Source organism: Typopeltis vanoorti, chromosome 6 (genome assembly GCF_054136105.1).
Source record: "Typopeltis vanoorti isolate ZY-2024b chromosome 6, IOZ_Tvanoo_1.0, whole genome shotgun sequence".
Taxonomy (NCBI): domain Eukaryota; kingdom Metazoa; phylum Arthropoda; class Arachnida; order Uropygi; family Thelyphonidae; genus Typopeltis; species Typopeltis vanoorti.
Genome location: NC_143554.1, coordinates 35,433,660 through 35,458,208, shown reverse-complemented (window position 1 = coordinate 35,458,208; position 24,549 = coordinate 35,433,660). Strand labels below are relative to the sequence as shown.

The 24,549-nt window shown below is 34.4% G+C and overlaps 1 protein-coding gene across 1 annotated transcript in view; it reads right to left on the bottom strand.

The window, feature by feature from the left end:
* Window positions 1-24,549, bottom strand: part of LOC150105381 (transmembrane and coiled-coil domain-containing protein 4-like) — a 298,911-nt gene that overhangs the window by 243,405 nt on the left and 30,957 nt on the right. The window contains exon 2 of the mRNA XM_090393942.1: window positions 19,362-19,482. Within this exon, the coding sequence (XP_090250068.1) occupies window positions 19,362-19,482 (121 nt within the window). The remainder of the gene's footprint in view (window positions 1-19,361; window positions 19,483-24,549) is intronic.

Sequence of the window (24,549 nt, the reverse complement as noted above, 5' to 3'; positions counted from 1 at the left end):
TGACATTATTATTTTTTGTGTGATAAAATTTTTATCAAAAACATAACATTAAACAATCGCAAGGTTTGTAGACTATAAAAATCGTGTATGAATGGAGACTGCACGAAACACGTCAGTGCTTGTTCACAGCATGTGCAACACTGGCGAATGCGGCTGGTGCCTGAAAGATAAGACTAGTGGTGAGGCATAAAGTGGGACGGGAATACGTACATATAAGAAACTGCGTAACTCCGGATTCGCATAAGTCGGGATAGCGTAAGTCGGGGTATGACTGTATTCTTTATTAGTAGAATAACTTCGCCTGTGATATCAACTCAGGCGAAGTTATTTTCACCTGAGTATCACAGGCATCATCAGTACAAGTACAAAGGCTAATTAAGCAATAACTGACATATTCACAAGGCGCCACCTAAGTAGCTAAAGTAAGATAACTAAAAATGGTCCTTAAATTTCCTAAACTTATTAAAAAAAAAAAAAAACTATATATGTGTGTGTGTGTGTGTGTGTGTGTGTGTGTGTATACAATTACAAAAGGTAGGAATTTTTTTTAAATAACGAAACCTGTGGTGCAATCATAATTAAAAGAAACACACGTATTAACCATAGTGAAAATTATTTAATTGTAAATATTTCATACTAAGTATCTTAGGATGTCATCAGTACAGTAGTTTAAAACAATAATAGGAATAACATACAGTTAGGGCGCATGATTACAATACTTAGGATGAAATATTTACAATTAAATAATTTTCACTGTGGTTAAAAAATCATCCTAAATAGATATAATCCTAAAACAACTCAAAAAATCATCAGTCACTTCTCCACACATCAAACCAGACAGGAAGAAGTCCATAGGATTTCCATACCTTACGTTAAAGGTATCTCCGAACGTCTTTCTAAAATACAATTTTGCCACTACTTAAAATTTACAACTACCAAATTTACAACTTGTTACCTTCTCCTAAGGCCAAACTCTCACCTTTGATGTTGCCTGGCGTTTATGAGATTCCATGCTCATGCAAATTGTCTTACTTTGGAATGACAGGTAGGTCTGTTCAGAAAAGCATCTCGGAACATCAAGACCACATTCGTCTTTTTAAACCGCAGAAATCTGGCCTCTCTCAACACGGAATTGAAAATCCAAACCATAGGATCCATTGGGAAAAGTCTAAACTTTTACATAGATCTTTATATAAACATGAACGTTTATACAAAGAAAGTTCTGAAGCCCTACTACACAGACCAAACTTAAACCGCAACGACGTGCTTACTATTCCTAAAGTATGGGAAATTGTCATACAAAATTGTGTTAAATAATTTTTTTTTAATATTTTATTATTATTATTTTTTTACTTCTGTAGCACATTTAATGAGATTCTATTGTAATCATGTGCCCTAACTGTATGTTATTCCTATTATTATTTTAAACTACTACACTAATGACGTCCTAAGATACTTAGGATGAAATATTTACAATTAAATATTTTTCACTGTGGTTAATATGTGTATTTCTTTTAATTAAACGTTAGGAAGATTAGCTGATTTATAGAGTACTATCTCCCACAAAGGGGATAGACGTAGACCATCGGATCTGTTTAAGTTAGGGGAGTGAAGTAATGTTTCATGTGTTTCTTTGTAAAGCCACTGCATGAGGAACCGACTTTTGTGAATGACTTTGTCTTGTTCCAATGAACTCTATGTCTAGTGTTGATGGCATGCTCTGCAATGAGTTTGCAGGAAATTGATGAGGCTAGGAATAAGGGAGTAATGGTAGATGGAGATTTGAAATTAAAAGGACATACCAGTGCTTGAATGGAGCCAACTTGCAAGCTAACTGAAGTGGTGTGCCGATTACGTTTTGCTGTTATAACCAAAAATCTGTTTTTGCACTCCATGTTAGAGCTAGGAAGACCTCTCAGCAAATGTCTGGAACATTAATTTTTATGGCTATTTTTGCCTATTTCTGTTTAGGAGTACCCCTCTGTCTGGAATATATTCCAATGGTTTGAAATGCTGCCCAGAGCTTGGATACAATGCTATGTGAGATTCCAAACTCTGGCAATATCAATAATTCTGCTACATTCTTCAAGTTTTCCAATAATTCTTTCCCATGTGAAATTGTCTAAATGATGTCTTGCAGTGCCTTCAGAAATTTTTTTACATCATTTAATAGTAAATGATGTCAAAATCTACAATTTTGTAGATGTCAAGATCTACAATAACTTCCATACTTGTTTCCTTTCCTGCAAGTAATGTCGCTGTTTTTGGAGTGAAATCTAACAAATACATGTGTACATTATAAATTTCTTGTATATAATATAAATTGTATAATAACATACTAAACATTTATAACCTGTCAGAGGATGTTTAATAATGGCCGAGAACTTAAATGTTTATGTATGTGTGATATTCAAACATAAAGCAATCAAAGCTTTTTTCATTATTTCACTAAATTCATATTATTCTGATAGCATTTTATTATAGATGTTTACAGAAACAACCCTATAAGCATTAAACGTGGTCATTATAACATCATATTTTATTAGATAGGTAAAAATACAAATACAGTAGAACAATTATGAACTTTTATTGAGCAATTTCTTTATGAAAGTCACTAATTATACTGTATTTTGGACTACCAGGCAGTAAGCAGAGTCTTCCGAGGTTATTTCCTGATCCATTGGTTATATTAATGAAGTGGTGATGACAGTTGCAGAAGCCCTTCACTTATCTGATATAACAATATTTTCACACATTTCAGGATATGATATGCAATGGATTTGAAATAAGAACTAATCACCATTTAGTTGTGATCAAGATAAAAATGAATATCATACTGGAAGAAATAAAAATTACAGGAAAACCTCTCAACATGAATCCGATATGCATGATAATCAGTGGGGGTGCTTAAGGGTCAAAGCTGTATAACTGGGAGGAGACCTCCACATAGCCTTTAAAGGAATGCTGAGAACTGACCAAGGCTTCTGATCTAATGTCCAGTTCTAACCTTATCGTAGTGCACCCTGTTGGGTATTGTCGTGACGTTGTTCTCTTGATGTTCGAATCCGCCATCTTGTTAAAAGTCACTTTCATAAAATAAAAGAAAACTAATTGTAAATTGATCACTAATCTAAGGGTAGAGAAATTTCTATTATACTGCGCCACTCTATCCTTAGTTAAGTCTATATGAAATAGTAGGATCGATTCGAAGTTAATTAGCAGTCTTCTCATTCATTCAGGCCGAAGTATTTATTTTCTCTCTTTGGGATTCCTGCTAGATTCGAATTTTTGTGAACGGTGCAGTAAAAAGAATTTCAGGCAAATACAACAGTTAGGTTAACAAATAAAGCATTTAATATAGGTCATATAACACTTACATAAATTTTACTTCTAATTTTAAATAATAGAAATAAGTCAAACATTAAGTCAAGTCAATTACATTAGCACAATCTTCCAAGTCTTCACATACACCTTCTTAGCTTCTGGGTTATAAAGTTTTTACACTTAAATGAATATAACTGAACATCCAATCTAATTAGTTTTCACACATTTTTTTCAGTCATGCTATAAGTTCAAAATATTACAGGATCTAATAACTGAAAATATCTTTCAAACAATTCTTATCTCCAACTCTCAATCACGAAGGGTTTCCACAGTTAAAGTTAATAATACACTATGATAGACCTTACCGGAAATGGTTCCTAGAACATCAATTATGTTGTGAGCAAACTTCTGGAATTTACTTATCACACTTAAAGAATAAAAACACATCTACAAAACTTATACTTAAAGTTATACTTAAAGCAGTTATACTTAAAGCACTATCAATTACGCTTCAGAATTCTTGACATCAATTACAGGGCACTTCAACTATCCTTATTACCACTCATAAATTAATTAAAACACTGTGAGGTTCTCTTTAGGGCAAATCGGAAATAAGCTGCAATACTAGATCAGCTGGGTTTATTCAGAATTCTTCCTTGAATGTTCAGCTTTTTACTTTATCCGATTGTAGCTTTAATTTTCCTTCTATTATTACTGCTGATTTCACTTTCAGCTAACTATAAAATTCGTTACGTTCTTGCTCACTTATAAAAATTATCCACTTAACTCCTACCCTTGAGAACCTTTTATTTACTTCTACTTCTTTAGTTTATCACCTTACTTCCTTTCACTTCCAAGTTTCCATCCCAACTCTTTACTTTTTTTATATTTTTTTTATTCTCTCTTTAGCCCACGCTCTGTTCCACTCGCGCTCGTTTATTTCACGCGTCTCCATGACAACAGACAAACATAAACATTCTCGCCAATGTTAGACAAGGCTATACTACTACACTGAGTCATTACATACCGTTAAGCTTTATACACAAATAGGAATAATTAGAATATTTGCTTTTCAATAAATGCGTAGTTAATATTGCAAATACAAGTTTTTATAATATTGACATAACAATAAATAGAATAGCTTAATAATATTTAATACAGAATCTTATTACCATTAACACATTTCTTTGATTAAATAATTAAATATTTGATATAATTAAGGTAGTTATATGATATCAAATTATAATTTACGTTATTTACATTAAATAATGTTTACAAACGTAGCCCTTGTGATGGAAAATCATGTTGGATTCTGAATCAAATAACATTTATTCTATTTTCTACATAATTAGAATCCAACAGTATCTACTTGGATATCCAACAGTGTGAACGAACAAGGATAGGCTGGCAATTTGGGATTTAGCCGACCAAATTGCATTCTTATTAGCTTAAACCAATATAGAAAATGATGGTACAACATGACAAAATTTCATGCCTGCTGGGGCATGAAATTTGCCCCAGCCGGCATTGCCTGGTTAAACAAGGGCCCCCATTGTTTTCATCAGGGAACCAGGGTGAACAGCGAAAAGTCAGCTACTGGAACAAATCTGAAAGCACACCCCAACTCAACATCACCAACAGGCAATGCCGGCTGGGGCAAATTTCATGCCCCAGCAGGCATGAAATTTTGTCATGTTGTACCATCATTTTCTATATTGGTTTAAGCTAATAAGAATGCAATTTGGTCGGCTAAATCCCAAATTGCCAGCCTATCCTTGTTCGTTCACACTGTTGGATATCCAAGTAGATACTGTTGGATTCTAATTATGTAGAAAATAGAATAAATGTTATTTGATTCAGAATCCAACATGATTTTCCATCACAAGGGCCATTGTTTTCATCAGGGAACCAGGGTGAACAGCGAAAAGTCAGCTACTGGAACAAATCTGAAAGCACACCCCAACTCAACATCACCAGAGTTAAAGATCAGTACTATCAACATAAGAAGCCTGAATGGCAGAGAAATGGAGCTAGCTGAGGAATTAGATAAATACCAGTCGACATAATAAGGGTGACTGAAACAAAAAAGAAAAAACTGGTGAGATCTTTCTGAGCAATAAATACAAAATGTTATATTCAGGCAATGAAAATCAAGGAAAAGAAGGGGTAGCCATAGTATTCAACACTAAATACTAGGCTAATCTTCTTGAATGGCAAGCAGTCTCAAGTACAGTGATGTGGGCAAATATCAGAATGGAGAACTGTACAGTGAGACTCATTTGTGCCTATGGTCCCACAGAAGGCTCTACTAAGGTAGAAGTGGAGGAATTTTTTGAGGCTCTAGAGAAAGCTACTGACACAATGAAAAAGGAAAAGTTGGCCCTTGTTGGGGATCTAAATAGCAAAGTAGGAAGTGATTGCAAGACATACAAAAATCTTTTGGGAAAATTTGGAGAAAAGAGCAAAGCTAATAATAATAGCAAATACCTGTTGGATTTCTGCTCAGGACATGGACTAGTTATTATTAACACCATGTTCCAACATAAAAATGTTCACAAATTCACATGGAGAGAAGAGGCAAGGAATAAGAAAAGTCTCAATGAGTATGTTATTGTTGATAGTGATGTTGATAATGAATTTTCTCCCTGGTGCAGGACACCAGAGTGTACAGAGGATTTGAAATTGGAAGTGATCAACTATTTAGTCTTGAGCAGGATAAAATTGAATTTCATATTGAAAAGAATGACATGTAATAAAGTTCTAAAGCGAATAAAAGTTGAGCAGCTCTCAGATGTGAACTATGGGCTAAAATACACAAAGATTATTGAAAAAAAAATGAAAGAGTTTAAGAACAAGAACCAAACCTTGGAGATTCAGTGGCAAGTCTTCAAGAAAACACTGATTGATTCAGCCAGAGAGGCATGCGGTGAGGTTGTCTGCAAGGATAGAAAAATCAGAGCTCCATGGTGGACACAGGAGGTTAAAGAGGAAGTGAAGGAAAAGAAGAAAGCATATCAAAAATACCTGGCAAATAAGTCAGCTTGTGCTCTTAGAGAATACAGAGACAAATGTAAGAAAGCTAAACACTGTGTAAAACTAGCTAAACAAAAGTCATGGGAGGACTTTGGCAAGAACATATAAAATAAATATCAAGAAGGTGGTAAGATATTCTGGAGGTTGTTGAAGAAGCTTAGAAATGGAGGAAAGAGTGCTGTAAAAGGAGTCAGAGATGATAAAGGTGACATGAAAACAGGAGAAAAAGATATTTTTGAAGTATGGAGTAATTACTTTGAAAAACTGCTAAATGAAACAAGCAGTGATGACAGAACAGTGATAAAAAACACTGACCAGGCATGCAGTCAGGAATACATATCCATACATGAAGTAGAAAAAGTCATCAAAGGCATCCTGATGATTGGAGTAGAGTTATAATAGTACCCATATATAAAAAGGAAATAATACTGAATGTGAGAATTACAGGGGTATTTCCCTACTGAGTGTTCCGGGCAAGATTTATGCCAGTATACTTGAGAAACAGTTGAGAAGAATTGTGGAAGAAAAGCTTGGTGAAGAACAAGCTGGATTCAGGCCAAATAGAGGCTGTCAGGTTCAGATCTTCACTTTATGACAATTAGTTAAGAAAGCATGGGAATATAAGAAAGATCTGTATTTAAGTTTTGTCGATATGGAAAAGGCATACGACAAGGTGCCAAGAGAGAAGCTATTCAATACGCTACAGTTATATGGTGTCAATGGGGCATTATATCAAGCAATACTTAGTCTTTATTTAAGGTGCAAGTCAGCAGTTATTATTGAAGGAAGTACAGGAAGATGGTTTAATATTAAATGTGGTGTGAGACAAGGATGTACATTATCCCCTCTCTTATTCATTATCTATATGGATCACATTATCAAGAAAAGTGGTATTAAACGTGATATCTGAATTGGGGATGTTATTGCCAGCTCTTTGCTTTATGCAGACGATGTTATACTTCTAAATAAATCCCCTACAAGTTTGCAAGATTCCCTGACTAAATTGAATAACTGTTGTAATAGATAGGGTATGAAGGTCAGCAATAAAAAGACAAAAACAATGAAAATAGGTAGAATCGTTGAAAATGTCAACTGTGTTTTGAATGGGGAACCTGTGGAACAAGTAAAACATTTCAGCTACTTAGGCACGAATTTTAGTGAAGATGGTAATTTAAATATGGAAATAGACAAGAGAATCAACAAAGGTGATATGGTTGGAAGTCAATTGAATAAATTCATATGGAATAATAGAGAAATTAGTTGGAACACTAAATTAGCTGTATACAAGACAGTGTTCAAACCAGTTTTAATTTATTATTATTATTATTATTCGTGACTCCTCCAAGGAGTCCGAAGACTCATCGTGGGAGGACACCTACAACTATCTCAACCACTACACCGAACCTCTTTTATGGATCTGAGAGCTCGGTCAGAAGTAAAACGCTTGACCAAAGACTAGAGACCGCAGATACGAGCGTTCTGAGAAAGATCAGAGGCGTGAACAGATGGCATTAATGGCAATATCATATTAAAAACGAGGATATTAGGAAAGAACTTGATATTGTCAGCATCCAGGAATACGTTTGCAGAGATAATCTTAGGTGGTATGGTCACTTTAACAGAATGGGTGAGGAAAGATTAGCAAAACAAGTGTTCTCTGTCAGGTTGGCAGGAAAACGAACCAGGGTAAGACCAAGATATAGATGGATTGATACGGTACAAAGTGCCTTAGACGATAGAAATATAAGATCTGATAATGTTGGAGTCTTGACAAGTAACAGACTGATTTGGGGGAAAATTGTAGATAGGAAGTTAATAATGATGTAAATTTTTCATGTAGTACTATCATATCCTGAACACCCTTTGAGGGTACATGTCAGGAATTTGATGATGATGATGATAATCAATTAGTGTGATTGAATGAAATGATACAATTTTCTGCTTTAAGCGAGCAAATTCATCAGTTAATGCAATTTTTTTACATTATGCATAATTTTACTTTACGCGAAATTTTTTGTCGCCAATCTGCATCGAGCAGAAATGCTGGAAGTCATTAAGAGACATGAAAGTGCTGCCAGTAATACAATGACCGTGCGAGACCTGGGATACAACAAGTTTACAGTTCAGTCTATATTAAATAAGAGCAGAGAACAAGGAAAGTTGCTACTGGTTCTTTAAGCATGCAGATCATCTGAAATAGTAGCCATTTAATGATCGAGGTGGAGCATCTACTATCACTCTGGATTGAGGATTATAACCAAAAAAGAATACCTCTAAGTACAGGGAATATTCAGGCAAAAACTCTCAATAATTTTACCTCATTGAAAGAGACCAAATTTCAAGGGAATGTGAAAGCTTTACTGTGAGTTTAGGATGGTTTGACCGTTTTAAAAATTGAGCTGGACTGCATAACGTAAGAATAACTGGGGAATCTGATAGTGCTGATAAAGATTCTGCACCCAAGTTTCCTGAAGAATTGCAAAGGATAATTCAGGAGAGTGATTATGACAATTGGCAAATATTAACGTCGACGAAACTGGTCTCTTTTGGAAGCGCATGCCAACAAAAACTTTCCTAGCTAAAACTAAATCGTCTCAACCAGAATACAAAGTATCTAAATATCGTCTTTTATTTTTATTTTTACGCTTTTCTTAGGAGACAATGCACAGGCTTTAAACTCAAGCCTATGTTAGGTTATCGTGCACAAAATCCAAAATCTAACATTATTGAAGAAATCAGCACAATCAGAAAATAACTGGATAATGAAGATGTGAGAAACTTGCTTGCCATTCAAAACAGTTAAGTGAGAATGATCTCCTTCAACTAGAAGAATAGCATGCATATGAAGAAGAAGAGATGAGGAGCACGAACAAGAAGAGAATGTTATGACTAAGAAGCTAACTGAAAAAGAGCTTGAGCTAGTTTTCAATCACATTTAGTATGCTAAGGAAATTTTGTTTGATGCTGATTCTGATATGTAACAAAACTTCGAAGTCCACCGAAATCTTGAAAAAGCGATTGCCAGATATCACAAATTGCAGGACAAAATGAAAAAGTTGAGCACAATTCAAACATCTTTACTTAATTTTTTTTGTAAAAAAAGTAGCTCAATCAAACTTTGATGATTTTATCCTCTAATATAGCTTATACTGTAATTTTTTTTTTTCAAATGTACACTAACTGATGGATGAATTATAATTATTCCTATTATTTATTGTATTCGCTTAACGCAATTTCACTGAGCATGCATTAGTTGATGGATTAATTAATCGTGTTAAGCGAGGTTTTCCTGTACGTATAAAGTTGTAAAAAGAATCAAAGTCAAGCAGCTACCAGAGATTAACTAGATTCAATATATGGTTTTTGTTTATGATTCAAGAAAAAAAATGAAAGAGTTTATAAACATAGAACCAAACCTTGGTGCCTTAGTGATAATCTTTAAAGAAAATTGATTGTTTCAACCAAAGAGGCACGTGGTGGGATTGTTTACAAACAGAGAAAAATCCAAACTTCAACCTCAACTCAAGAAATCAGAAGCAGTCCTAAAAAAGAAGTGAGCATATCGAAACTTCCTGGTAAACAACTCAGTAGATGCCCTGAATGAATACAAAGAAGATTTCAGTAAGAATACAGAAGATAAATATCAGGAAGGTAGCAAAATCACATGTTTAAGCTTGAGTGCCAATGAATAGAATTCATGTTAGAAGGTTAATGAAGTGAAATAGTACTAAACTGTTAAAAAGAATTAAACTGTTTAATGCTTCCAATATCTCACCTCAGTCACAGGGATATCATCATCAGGGAGTACAATATAAAATGTAACAACACACAAGTAAACCAAAGTTAAGTGAAACTTAACAAACTGAAGTCTGGAGTCATAACTAAGCAGAGTATCTCTATGGATGCTATCCAGAAGCCAAGGTTGTAACTCAGGATAATAAAGAATTAACATTTCCCATATACAGTTGAAATTCAATAATGGTAGACTGCAAATTCTAAAAAAATAATTTTTTTTGGATTTGCAGTTTACCATCATTGCACCAAGTTCAAAAGTTCACTTTTGAACTTGGTGCAATGCAGAATAGCATTTTTGCCCATTTGATTCTGTGTGTAGTGTCCAAGGCATGGTCTGCTATATGTGGCTGCCCACAGCAATAATTCCAGATGTATTAATGTTCTTCTAATTAGATAGTAGCTGATCTTCCATAGTAAGCCCATTACAAGAACAATGAAATTTATACACACCAAGAACTTGGAGAGAGGAAGGAGCTGGTCCTTAGGGGGAATGGATAAGGACAGCCAGTTTCAAATGCAGCTAAAGGCAGTGCACAGATTGTATTTTTTATTTATTTCATTCTAGCCGCTTTCTCTGAAGTACCTCGCACATAAGGAATAGTGACTGCATTACTATACTCTTTCTAATGAAAGATGTGAAAACTGAGAGAAGGATTAGATTTTATTTATTATATTGGAATTGTAGCAATCAAATGTATAGGCATCCCTTGCTTAACGCAGGATTTGATTAACGCGCCGAAATTAATTGCAGCAATCCCTTGATATATGCAGCAAGAGTTTTGATTAACACGCCTTAAACCCTGCCGAGCTCGCAGCTGATCTGACAGATACATGCAAAATGTTTAATATAAATATTCTTACACAATTCAGTGTATAGCTTGGAGGTTAGTAGCTGTGCATTCATATGTTACAAGTGATATTTCGCACTGTTTTTTGCTGTCAGTTGGTTTAACACATGTTATATAAAGGTTTGTGATATTTGACAGTAAATTGTATGTGAGAGATACCGCGACCTCCGACGTCACTATAGTATGGTTTAGTTGTTGTTTTTTTATTCTTTGTTCAATAATTTCTAGATTGTAACTGAAAATAAATAAACCATCATGCCTTACTGAAATAGAGAGCCAAAGGCTTATTTATCATACATATCCTCTAGGACAGTACGTCCCAAACTGTGGGCCGTGGCCCCCCTTGAGGGCCGTAAGTTTTGTTGAGAGGGGCCATGAAATAATGAAAACAAATTTAAAATGTTTTAAGACTAAGTAGATTTTTTTTTTAATCTTAAAAGAAACATATTTAATTATTATTATTTATTATTTATTTTTTTTGTTCTTTTTTATATTTTTATGGAAAAAAATCACACATTGGTGTTGGTTCACAAATTTTGCTTCTTGCGTATTTCGGTAATTAATGAATATTAGTAAATATATGCTTATTCATATAAGTTTCATTTCAAAGGTATTGATAAGAAACACAAAAAAAAAGATTGCAAATGCAAAATCTTGAATATAAATTGTATTGAATATAAATACAATAAATACTGTAATAATATATGTCTATATTACGATTTTTTTTTCGATGGGGGGCCGGTGAAATATTGTAATTTTTCCATAGGGAGCCTTGGCATCCATAAGTTTGGGAAGCACTGCTCTAGGAGATGTGCTTTACATTATGGAAAATACTAAGGAAAGTGGTCTGGAGCTTACTCTACCTTTACTACGAGTTGCCCATAAGGTTGCTTATGCTTGCATCCACCGAAACGTTTAGTTTCAATATATTCGGCACAAAACTCTTGTAGTTTCTATATTTGCCTATGAAATAATGTTGGATTCAATATCCACTTAATTTTTACCATCATGTATTATATTTGCAGTGTTTTTTCTTTATGTTTTATTGCTTGTTTGCCGAGGTCTGGAGAGTCATTTTGCTTGTTATCATAGAATTCATGGTGATAAGAAAAAACTAAAACTGTTCAAACAACTCTTGATAACTTCTTTTGATAAAAAATTGCAGTGAATAATGTAGGTAGAAGTAGTTATTAAACATTTTGCATTCATTTTTTATCTTTCTTAAAAGAGTACCATATAAAACTAATTATTAATACAGTAATCGATCATGGACAAATTGTAATTTTTACCATTATTAGATTCGATTAACGTGATTTTGATATACGCAGAAACATCTAGGGATTAATTAACCGTGTTAATCGAGGGATACCTGTATTATTAAAACTATCAACAGAGTCATCGTTCTCTGTTTCAAATGAGGCTTCTCTTACAACTGAACTTAATTTACATGGTACACCTTATTTGCTACAACTATAACAGAGGAGGATGAATGGGATGAGAGAGGGGGATGATAGGAAAGTTCATAAAGAATATATCTACCCATTCAAGGTGAATTCAATATACTGCAAAACAAAGGTTACCATTATATGGCATTAGGGGAATTACTAATGACTGGTTCAGATCCTATCAAAAAATAGAAAACAATATACCAGCTATGATATATTTAAAAGCACAACAAATATAATAAAATACGGAGTCCCACAAGGGTCAGTACTAGGATCCATCCTATTCATAATATATGTTAATGATCTATGTAAATACAAACTTTTTGGCAAAATGATATCCTTTGCTGATGATACAGCTTTAGTATACACCGAAACAACCCTTGAAAATCTAAAAAATCAGATTAATAGCGATATGTTAAAACTAAGTATATGGTTTAGCAACAACGGATTTAACATTAATACCGACCAAACGAGATATATGTACTTTACATTAACAGACAAATTAGATCACAGTATAACTATAAAATGCATGAAAGGAAATGTAGTGATACTCTAAATTGTAAATGCAGCTTAATCAAAAAAACAAAAACCATCAAGTATTTGGGCCTCCATATCGATAGCAATTTGAAGTGGAACTCCCACACCACTTTCTTAACAAATAAATTTAGGTTCATAATTAACAGAATATTATGTTAAAAAATTTGTAAATGCAGCATTCTTAAGATGTTTATACTATTCCTGGGTAAATTCTTCACTGCAATATAGCATTACCTGTTGGGGAGGAGACTATTATAACAATCTGCTTCCATTAATAATACAAAACAGAATAATTAGAGCCATAACTACTACTGACTTTGCACATTCAACCAATGATCTGTATATCGTTCATAATATTCTACCATTTCAGAAACTATATCGCTATGGTTGTCTGTTATATGTAAAAAGAAACACTGAAAGTTTCTTGGTATATAATGTAGACTATGGATCGCGCTGCGGTCGAAACACGTTGGAAGTACCTAAGGCTAACAAAGAAATTTTTCATAAATCTTTCGAGTACATTGCGATGAGCAGTTATAATAAACTTCCAAATGAAATTAAATCTATAACCTCTGAATATGTATTCAGAAAAAGATTGAAAAACTACCTTATTGGATTAAAGAATGTTGACAATTATTTTAAACATATAGTATAAGAGATCATTATAACTCATATATCATAACCAATTAAGGTATTGATTTACAAATTGGTTCATTCAATTAGGAATTAAAATATCAACATGGGACCGCATCTAAGGGAGCCTCTTAGATGCGGTCCCCAGACTCTCAGTGTCTGTTTTAAGCTAATTACTTTTCTAGTAACCAGAATGGCTACGGCCCTTGGTTACACATATTTGCATTAACTAACTTTACTCTAAACCAATTACTTATCATAACTTTGAAACCATTCGAAATATATTATATTTTACTTGCATATATGAGAAAACTTTTTATTAATCATAATAAAATAATAGCCATAATAAGTGTTAGTACCAACAGAATATGATAGTAATACTTGAATTTTATTTTGTAACATTGTACTGTATGCATTGAATTGTATTATGAAATATTGTCATAACTATACAAGTTGAATAGTATAATATGTATAATTTGTATACATGATGCGAATAATAAACATTAAACATTAATAAACATTATGAAAATGTTTTACTGAGGTGTCTAAGAAAGAATAGATTATTGTTAGTCGCTTTTTATAGTAAAACATATTTTTGGATGTTGACTATTGAAGTAAAGGATGAGAGAGTAATGTGTCTAGGCCATGAGGCTAAATAGAAAACACATCTATGTACTTTAGCCAGATAGAGGGTATAAGTAGGGCTGAGTCAAGAGCATGCTTTTCAAAACTATTCATGAAAAAACTGACAAGGAGGTGCAAAGGAGATCAGCCATCATCTGCTTAGAAGAACATAGAAAACCCATCTGTAACTGTGACTAGGAACAGTCAGGTCTGGTGAACCATGCCTTAGACTTTACACACAATCAAACAGGGAAAAAACTACTGTGCTCCATTGCCGCAAGTTCCTAATTGAAAGACATTTTTTTTTTTAAATTTAAATCTGCAACTGCTCATAAAAAAGCAACTTAATTTAAATAAATATGGATGAGTTAAACTTTTCAAAATATGGGAAACATTAATTCTTAGGCATCCTGTGTCCCATTGAAGGTTTCAGACTAGTGCCCATAGAGGGCACCACTTCCAGTTAGGACTCAAGAATTTTGTCTACTTGTTGTCTGCGTATGTGTTACAATTTATAATACACTAACTGCTGATGATTTTTCGGAGACTGAGATGAAATACTGGAAGTATTAAACAGTTGTTTAATAATAATAAAATTTTCCCTGTGATATTTTCACTTCAGAATCTTATGTCTCTGGCATGAGGTACTGGAGCAAAATATTCTGGAGGCTATTTAAAAAAAAAAATACTTAGAATAAAGGAAGCAGCACTGCAAAAGGAATCAGAGATGATAAAGGTGACAGGGAAAACTTTGGATGCATAGATTAATTACTGTGAAACATTTAAATGAAACGAGCATGTTTCATTTAAATGTTTTCAACCTCGTGAATCCATACTTTTCAACAAATGTTTACATTTGTTTAAAAGTAAAAAATGTGGAAAAGGACCTGAAATAGACAGCATTTAATCAGAAATACTCAAATACAGAGGAGAGCAATTAGACTTATTAATGACTCATCTCTTATCAACTCATTCCCCCCCACTTTTGCACAGACATTTGGTTTCTGCAATATGTGTATTCTACAAATATTTCCATGGAAAATGATCATCTGAAATAGCACCAATAATTCCCCCACTTAGTACAAAGCTCCTTGGAACACATGCAACTGTTGCCCAACATCTCTTCACAGTGCACCTTGAAACCCATAGAACAAGTTTCTTTTCCTCCTCCTTCATCCCTAAACTGCTGTACTGTGGAACAGTCTCCCTCCCTGTTGTGTTCCCCAAGGAACACAATATACAGCCATTTAAATCAAATGTGAACAAATTCCCTCCTTTCCTGACCCACAACCCACAGTATTAATGGTATTAATATACTATAGGTTGATCAACCAACCTCTTATGTATGGGCTCAACATAAAAAAATAAAATAAATAAAAAATGAAAGTATAAAAGTGCAGAGTGACTGTATCATATTATTCAGAAGATATGATCTGAAGGTTGAATTCTGAAAGAGCAGAGTTCTCATAGCATCCATCTTAAAAAATAAATAAATAAAAACATAGGAGGGGGAGGCATATGAGAAATTTAAGATAAATTTCCCTCTAACTGGGATACAAGTAAGATTTATATAAGCACTTCAAAAGAGGCTAAGAAAAATTGTGAAAAGGAGGCTTGGGGAATAACAAGCTGGGTTTAGACCCAAATAGACCTAAGTTGTCCAGATAATATTCTCACTTAAAGACAACCAGTTGAGAAAACATGAATATAACAATGATCTGTATTTAAGGTCTCTAGATCTGGAAAAGGCATATAACATAGCACCAAGAGAAAAGTTTTCAAAATGCTACAATTATATGGGGTAAATTGAGCATTATACAAAGTAATAAGTTGCAAGCAGTTAGACCTGAAGGAAGTAGAAGATGGGTTGATGTAAAATCAGGTATAAAACAATGATGAATACTATCTCTCCACTATTATTCTAGAGTAATATGATAGCAACAGAGACTTAAAGGATTATGACAGACTTACAGAACATTCATTACACTGGCAATACATTTACAGCATAGTTCACAACACTTTAATTTGGCATCCAAACCTCAACATCTCATTTTACTCCTTAAACAAAACAAGTCCACCAAAAATAACATATTCTAGTATGAATTACCTACATTTACTGATGCATTTGTCTCAGGGTAATCAATCTGGTATTACAAAATACAAAAAAACTGGAAAGTTCATTACTGCTTACTTTATTACTATTAACTAATGCTCAATATTCCTATTCCCCATCATTTTCATTGAATCAACATTCTACATAGCTTGGAATTTGATAGATGGTGCTGCTAGCAAAGATGGAGATAACACATCCTGCGAACTGTTAAGATAAAAAATTTGTAAAAATCAGTATTGGCAACAAAACACAATATCTTTTCTTAGTAGTAAGAAAAGATTGTGTTTCATTGCCAATACGATTTTTACATTTGCGCTATTCAAATTTACTTTTTTTTTGTATGATTGTATGGTATTTTGTTAGGATTTTATTGTCTCAGTATCGTATCCAACTGTATCGACTGCATTCAACATGGCAGCTGCCAATTTTAGCAACTCACCTGGCCCACTACCATATGGAGGGAAGAGAAAATATTAAAGAATACACATGGATTTAATCTTGGGCAGTATAGAAGATGGAAACGGTTTAACTGATGGCCATGATTGTGTGTGTGTGTGAATGTAAATTGAAAGTAGGATGTGTGGAGAGAAAGAGAGAGAGAGAAAAACAGAACTGCCGAGAAAGAAGATGGAAGGAATGAAGACTGAGTTGAGGAGGATGAATGAAGGTATTAGGAGGATATGGAGAAGTTGGCTAGTGCAAGAAGAATAAGAGTAGGTGTAAGAAAACAGCATCACAGGGCAAGGGGAGAGGAAGGCAAGAGAATGGAGAGACATTGGAAGAGAAGAAGTTGCACAAATTCAAGAGTGTGTGAAAGCAAGGGATAGAGAAATGAGAGAGAGAGAGAGAGAGGAAGGAGTGTCATGTATGGAGATTCAATGATTCGAAGTGTAGAGTGCCAGAGGTGTGCTAGATTGGTTAAATGACAGTGTGTGTGGCACTGGTAGTGAAGAAGGATGAAAACGTGGAGATGATAGTAATGGTTTGGACAAATTAACTGAGAGGTAGAGTGAATCATGTAGTATAAGATTTGGGGTTGATGTTAGAAATAAAAATAGGAAATGGGTTCAAGGAAAGATAGTGAGTGTGTTGCCCTGGTATGATATGATAATGCAGAGTAGATAAGAAGAGAGGTGATAATGAAGGAGATAACAAAAATGTATAGGAAAAGAGGTCTGGAATATGTGGTTAATGGAGTATGTTTGAAGATAGAAGAGAGTTGTATGCAAGAGATGGGTTACATTTGAATGCAGAAGGGCAAAGACATTTTGAGATATTTGTTTTCTGGGCAAAGTGCATTTGAGACAGAGAAACTAGAATTGCAATTGCATAGGTAGAATGTATCAGGGATGGCCTCATGTGGGGATAATGACTTGAGAAATGAAAGGGTGTACACTACATTACAGAGCCAGGTGGAGTATGAGGGGGGAGGGTAATAATGACCATAAGAATAATGGCAATGCATTGGTTTTCTGTATACAAATACTAGGAGCATTAGGAATAAAGGGAATGAGTTTGTGGCACTGATTGACTTAGTCTCTCCAAATGTTGCTGGTATTATCAGTGAAATTTGGTAACTGAAGAAGATATTCTAACAGGGATAGAAACTGAAGGGTATAGAATATTTCAGCAGGATAAGGAGGTAAAGATGGTTGTAGAGTGTTACTCATGATAAGAGATGATTTGTGCTCTCTCAGGATGGAGAATCACACTGGAGATAACACTAATGGCTTTGAGAGTACATAGTGTGAGATAGATGTTTATAAAATAAGATATTTAGTGGGATGTTGCTACAGACAAGGGGAATATAACTGGTGATGAGCAGAAAATGTTTAGGCAAATTAGGTGAGTGATCATTATAGATGACTTCAACTATAGCGATATAAACTGGTCAAAGGAGACAGCATGCAGCAAGAAGGGAACACAATTTTTGGATTTCTTGAGGGACAATTGTCTTAGGTAACATGTGGTGGAGGGAACACGAGGATCAAGAGTTTGGGATTTGGTCATAGCATAGGAGGATCTGATTGTGACTGAGATGTCATACTTGCCTCCCATTGGTGAGAGTGACCATGTAGTCCTGACTTGGAGGATGAATATGCATGGGGAGTTATCAAAACAAAAGGAAATTATGTGGAATTAGAAAATTCAGGTGACTATCATAGACTTAGAAACTAGCTTGTAGCAGTGCAATGGATGAAAGAATTTAAAAGAAGAGGGGTCGTTAGTATATGGAAGATACTTTCATCCATTGCACTGCTGCAAGCTAGTTTCTCTTATCATCTAGTTTGTCAAATGGATGATAAGAGAAATAAAAGGAGAAATTGCAGAAGAAAAAGATGATGGATAACAAAAATGATATCAGGATACTGCACAACACTGATTATGAGGATAGACTGAGGGCATGCAGACTGCAGATTTTGGTAGATAGAAGACAAAGAAAGACATTTAAGCAATTAAAGGGTTATTATCATGTTAACACTAAGGAGAATTTTCATATGGTAGAACAAGGGAAAGGAGCAAGGACCAGAGGCCATCCTGGAAGTTGCAAAAGGGGAGTGGTGAGTAAAAGGGTAAGAAGTAAGTTTTTTTGCATGGAGAGTAATAGGAGCATGGAATGCATTGCCTTTGCCTGAGAGGGTGGTGAACGAGCAGATGGATGAGTTTAAGGAGTAGTATGATAGACTGTTGACATCCCACAATGAGTCTTGTGACTCCATAATAGTAGAAGAAATAATAGTGGGACTTAAATTTGTATTTACGAATTTAAGTCCCACTATTATTTCTTCTAGAAGTTCCTTAAAGCAAATGTAATCACTTTATTGTCAATAATTGTGGCTCAGTATCCCTTACCCCACCACTCAAAAATTTACACAAATTTACTCAATTATGTATGCATTAATACATTCATAATTGAGTTTACATGCTCTATGAACTGATAATAACATACACACACACACACAGAGATAACTTTCTGATAGCATATTATATATTTTAAAATAATCATACCTGTCCCACTCATCTGGAAAGAGATCGTGAAGAGAAATTGCACAGATAGCACAATATGCATAAATACCTGCATCGCTAATTACTGTCTTCAATGATTTATATAAAGGATGACTTGAAATCACTATCAAAGAAATGTATAATAATTTAAATATTAATAATATTTAAAATATTCTTAAAAATAAAGTACTATATATACACTCTATGGTGTAACTACAATTTGTTCGCTCACTCTTGATAACAGTTTCAATGGGTCTGGTGGAAAACATCAGATGTGTTAGCTTTTGTTCCTTGCATTGTGGGGTTTGTTGTATTGTAGTAACACCAATACATATGCTTACTCAACTATAAAAATTTATAGGAAACAAATGCCTAATCAAAACATAATGGATAAAAATACACACAAAATATGTCTACTTTCAGAACTGAATACCAATGCAATAACAATAATGAACCTGAACAAGCTCATTACAATTAACATTTCACCTTCTTAGTGTCTCACGCTCACTACAAGAAGCCCAGAGTAATAAATTGTGCCTATCACTCATCTTTCCATTAATTTTTATATCAATCCACTTACCAGCTTCTCTGTGGTTACTTTATGATTTTGTCACCAGTTCATGTCTCAGTATATCTTTCTGTTGCCTCTTGTCTACCACTCTTTGCAATCTAGTTTTTTTTTTAATTAGCTATAAGGATAACTGAGGGGAAGTATCCATTTATCCTCAGAGATTATCAAACATCACTCTGAATTTCTCTCATTATCTCCTTTGAAGTAAAAAATAAATAATCTGTGAATCAGTGAATAAGATAATGCAGATAAGGGTAAAATGGTAAAAGATGTTTAATAACAGGTTAACAGACTATTTTTCCAGCACTGCCTATCACTATATTTTATTTTAAAAAAGAGTAACAAAAGAGTCAACTTATTGTGTTGAATTTTTTCTTGACTATTATTTATAAGATAAAATGTAGGATAATAAAATAAAGCTACTTGACGAACATTATATAAAAAAAGTGTAATAGTCTTATAGAGTCAACTTACTTTAATAGAAGGCTCTATGTATACAAATGAAATTAGATGTAAAGTGGATATGAACAGATAATGTTCGTATCAATAAAAAGATACTGGAAAGAAAGAAGTAGCAAATGACAGGAATAGCACTATATGGAGATTCTAACATAAAAGGTGTGGTAGTGAGAGGATGCACAAAGATGTTTTCAAGGAGAGAGAACAAACAAGATGATCGAGGCACTAGATATGAGAAGTAAGCATGCAAGGGAATTAGTGGTTGTGGTTGGGATGAATGATTTGGTTGGGCATAGGAAGAACGTGAGATTAGATATCAGCAGATTATAGGGGAGAGTGAAAGACAACAGTGTGGTAGGAAAGGTAGTTTGTGTGTGGCCAGGTATGACAATAATGAGTTGTGACAGAGAGCAAACATACTGAATGGAATGTTAGCGAAAATGAGTGGAGAAAGAAGTGCAATTTGAGAATTTGTGAGATGAGTTTGCATGAGAGATGCATGGAGCTGTATAAGAGTAATGGACTGCATCTGAATGGTTCTGGAGTGGGTCATTTGGGAAGGTTACTGTGAAAGAAGTGCATTAAATGATGCAAACAAGGTATCAGTGGAATTGCTACTGAAAGACAAAGATATGAATACGCAGGAGAGTGGACTAAGTTAGACCAACGTGGTTGTGAAAGGAGAAAAGAATGTGAGAACAGGAAAGCAAGTTTAACAGGGAAATGGGGTGGGCCAGGGAGGTCAGGAAGACAGATTCTGAAAGTAGTAATGAATGCACATATGTGAATGGTCAGCATAGGAATGGAATATCCAGGAATACATGAGAGTTTGAGTCTGTGAGTCTATGTAGAGCAGAGGATAAGCAGAAAGGGACAGATGAGGAGAAGTCACAGACAGGGAACAGCACAAGTAGAATTGGTTATAGAACAAAAAATAAATTATGTTTATTTACGAATGCCAGGGTGTCAGGAATAAGGGAGATGAAATTGTTGCACTGATTGAGTTTATGTGGCTGAAAACATTGGAATAAGTGAAACATGGCTGGATGAGAATAGAAATGGAAGATGCGATGATTTTTGCAAAGATAATAAAGGCAAAAAAGGGGGGGAGGAATTGCTACTGACAGAGGAATTATGTCCATGCCAGACTGAGATACAAGGAGAAAAACGTGTCAGTGGCTTTGAATCAGTATGGTGTGGAGGTTGATAGAATGAGATATTTGGTAAGATGTTGCTACAGGTCAAGGAATGTGGAAGGTGCAGACAAAGAAATATATAAGCAACTAGGATTAGTGAGCAAGAAAAGGGGTTATCATTATGGGTGATTTCAACAATAGAAATACTGATTGGAATGAAGAGATAGCATCATGGAATAAGGAGAATAAATTTCTCAAGTACTTAAGGAACAACAATCTTAGGCAGTACATCACGGAGGATAAACGAAGGTTAAGAGTCTTAGATCTCGTTATATCACCTGAGGATGCAATTGTGAATGAAGTATCTAATCTTCTTCTGTCTTCATGAAAATTCATAAAAATCTCTCTTTGTGCTCCATGGGCAGGTAGACCAAGGGCAACCTCTTAGTAAATTTCTGGAACATATTCCATTGGTTTGAAATGCTGCCTAGAGCCTGGATACAATGCTAAGTGAGATTCCAGACTCTCTGGCAATATAAATAATTATGTGGCCTTTTTCAAGCTTTCCAATAAATCTTCCCCAAGTGAAATCATCTAGACGATGTCTTTAAGACATTACAAGATCATTCAAGTGAAGTGTGCAAGTTTATTCCTTCACAAAAGAAAACACAATTTGTTAGTGCAGCTTTTTCCCTTTTATCCTGCTACCGTGTGACCCCTTTGTGTGTGATTCAAAACTTTGAATGTTTACCAGCTTTCTACTCGAAATCATCAGTTATACAAACTTCCAGCTGATTCATCTGTTTTGCAGTTGTAATCTTCAGAAATAGTGTTCATCCTTAGGCTTTGGACACCAGTGTATTTAACAGCATCAATATGTGAGTGCATTCAATAGGAGAAAAGGCTAAACAAGGTAGGAGTAAAATGGATGAATGAAGATTTTAAGCGTGAAATCTGGAAGAGGCACTGTGGAGGGGGACACAAGATGAATGTTGGTAAGGATCAGTTGTATGAAGAGTACATAGAGCAGGCCAGGAAGATAACTTGGTTGGTAAAGGCAGCAAACGTGCAATATGAGAAGAAATTAGCCAATCAAGATAAGAAAGATAAGAAAAAATAAGGAAAAATGACTTGGGAAGAATTATGCTAGTTGATGACATTGGCAAACTGACAGAGGATATAGTTGAATTATTCAATGATCAGTTTTTCAGTTTATTTTATCCTCATGAAGAGATAAGGAGAAGGTGTGGAGTGTATACGGAATAGTAGAGGAGGGACTGATGGTGAATGAACAGGAAGTATATGAGAAATTAAGTAAACTTGAAGTTAACAAGGCAATAGGATTTGATGGTATATTGCCACATATCTTGAGGGAATACCCTATGAAATTAATGGCACCTCTGGCACAACTATGAGGATGGTCTGAAAAGTTCTTGGCTTCGACCATAGATGACAACACTATCAGCACGATTTTTTTTTTTTTTCAAGTTGGTACATCTGTCATAAGCATCCATGTGAAATTCCAAGTCATTCTATTAAGTACAGGTATCCCTTGCTTAACGCACTTTTGTTTAATGCAGCGAAATTAATTACGGCAATCTCTTGATATACGCGGAAAGAGTTTTGATTAATGCTCTTTTAACCCTGCAGAGCTCGCAGCTAATCTGACAGATACATGCAAAATGTTTAATATAAATATTCTTAAACAATTCAGTGTATAGCTTGGAGGTCATGAGTAGCTGTGCATTCATATGCTGCTAGTGATATTCCGCACTGTTTTTTGCGGTCAGTTTGGTTTAACACGTTATGTAAAGGTTTGTGATATTTTACAGTAAATTGTATCTGAGAGATACTGTGACCTCTGATGTCAGTATAGTATGGTATAATTGTTTTTTTTTTTATTCTTTGTTCAATAATTTCTAGATTGTAACTGCAAATAAATAAACCATCATGTATTACTGAAATAGAGAGCCAAAAGCTAATTTATCATACATGTCTTCTAGGAGATGTGCTGTACATTATGGAAAATACTAAGGAACGTGATCTGGAGCTTACTCCACCTTTACTACGAGTTGCCCATAAGGTTGCTTATGCTTGCATCTGCCGAAACTTTTAGTTTCTATATTCGGCTATGAAATAATGTTGGATTCAATATCCACTTAATTTGTACCATCATGCATTATATTTGCAGTGTTTTTTTTCTTTATGTTTGTTTGCCGAGGTCTGGAGAATCATTTTGCTTGTTATCGTAGAATTTATGCCGATAAGGAAAAAACTAAAACTCTTCAAACCACTCTTGATAACTTCTTTTGATAAAAATATTGCAGTAAATAATGTAGGTACAAGTATTTATTAAACATTTACCTTGCATTCATTTTTTATCTTTCCTAAAAGATTACATATAAAACGAAGTATTAATACAGTAATCAATCATGGACGAATTGTAATTTTTACCATTGATTATTAGATTTGATTAACATGATTTTGATATACAAGGTAACATTGAGGGATTAATTAACCGTGTTAATCAAGGGATACCTGTAGTTTGTTTTATACAACTATCTGAAGCAAAAGTGTTGTCTGTAACACTTGAAATGGATAAAATTGAGTTTCATGTGGTATTCTTTGTAAAACAAGTTCAAAGCCAAAAGAAATTCATAAGTTTATGGGCACTCTTCTCCTTCATTTTCGACAATTAAGAAATGAGCTGCCGAGTTTAAATGTGGCTATACCAGCCTTGAAGATGATCCACATGAAGGACATACAAAAAGTGTAACAACACCAGAAATCATTGATCAAGTGCACAATATGGTATTGAATGACCAGCAGGTCAAAGTGAGTGAAATCTGAGACTATATGCATTTCAAAAGAAGTGTAGCATATATTTTGCATGAAGAATTGCAAATGAAAAACTCTGAACAAGATGGGTGCGCTTGCTCACAGCAGATCAAAAACACATTGGCATGAAATCTCTGAACAGTGCTTGGAGTGTTTTAACAAGAATAAAACTGTGTGCATCGATTTA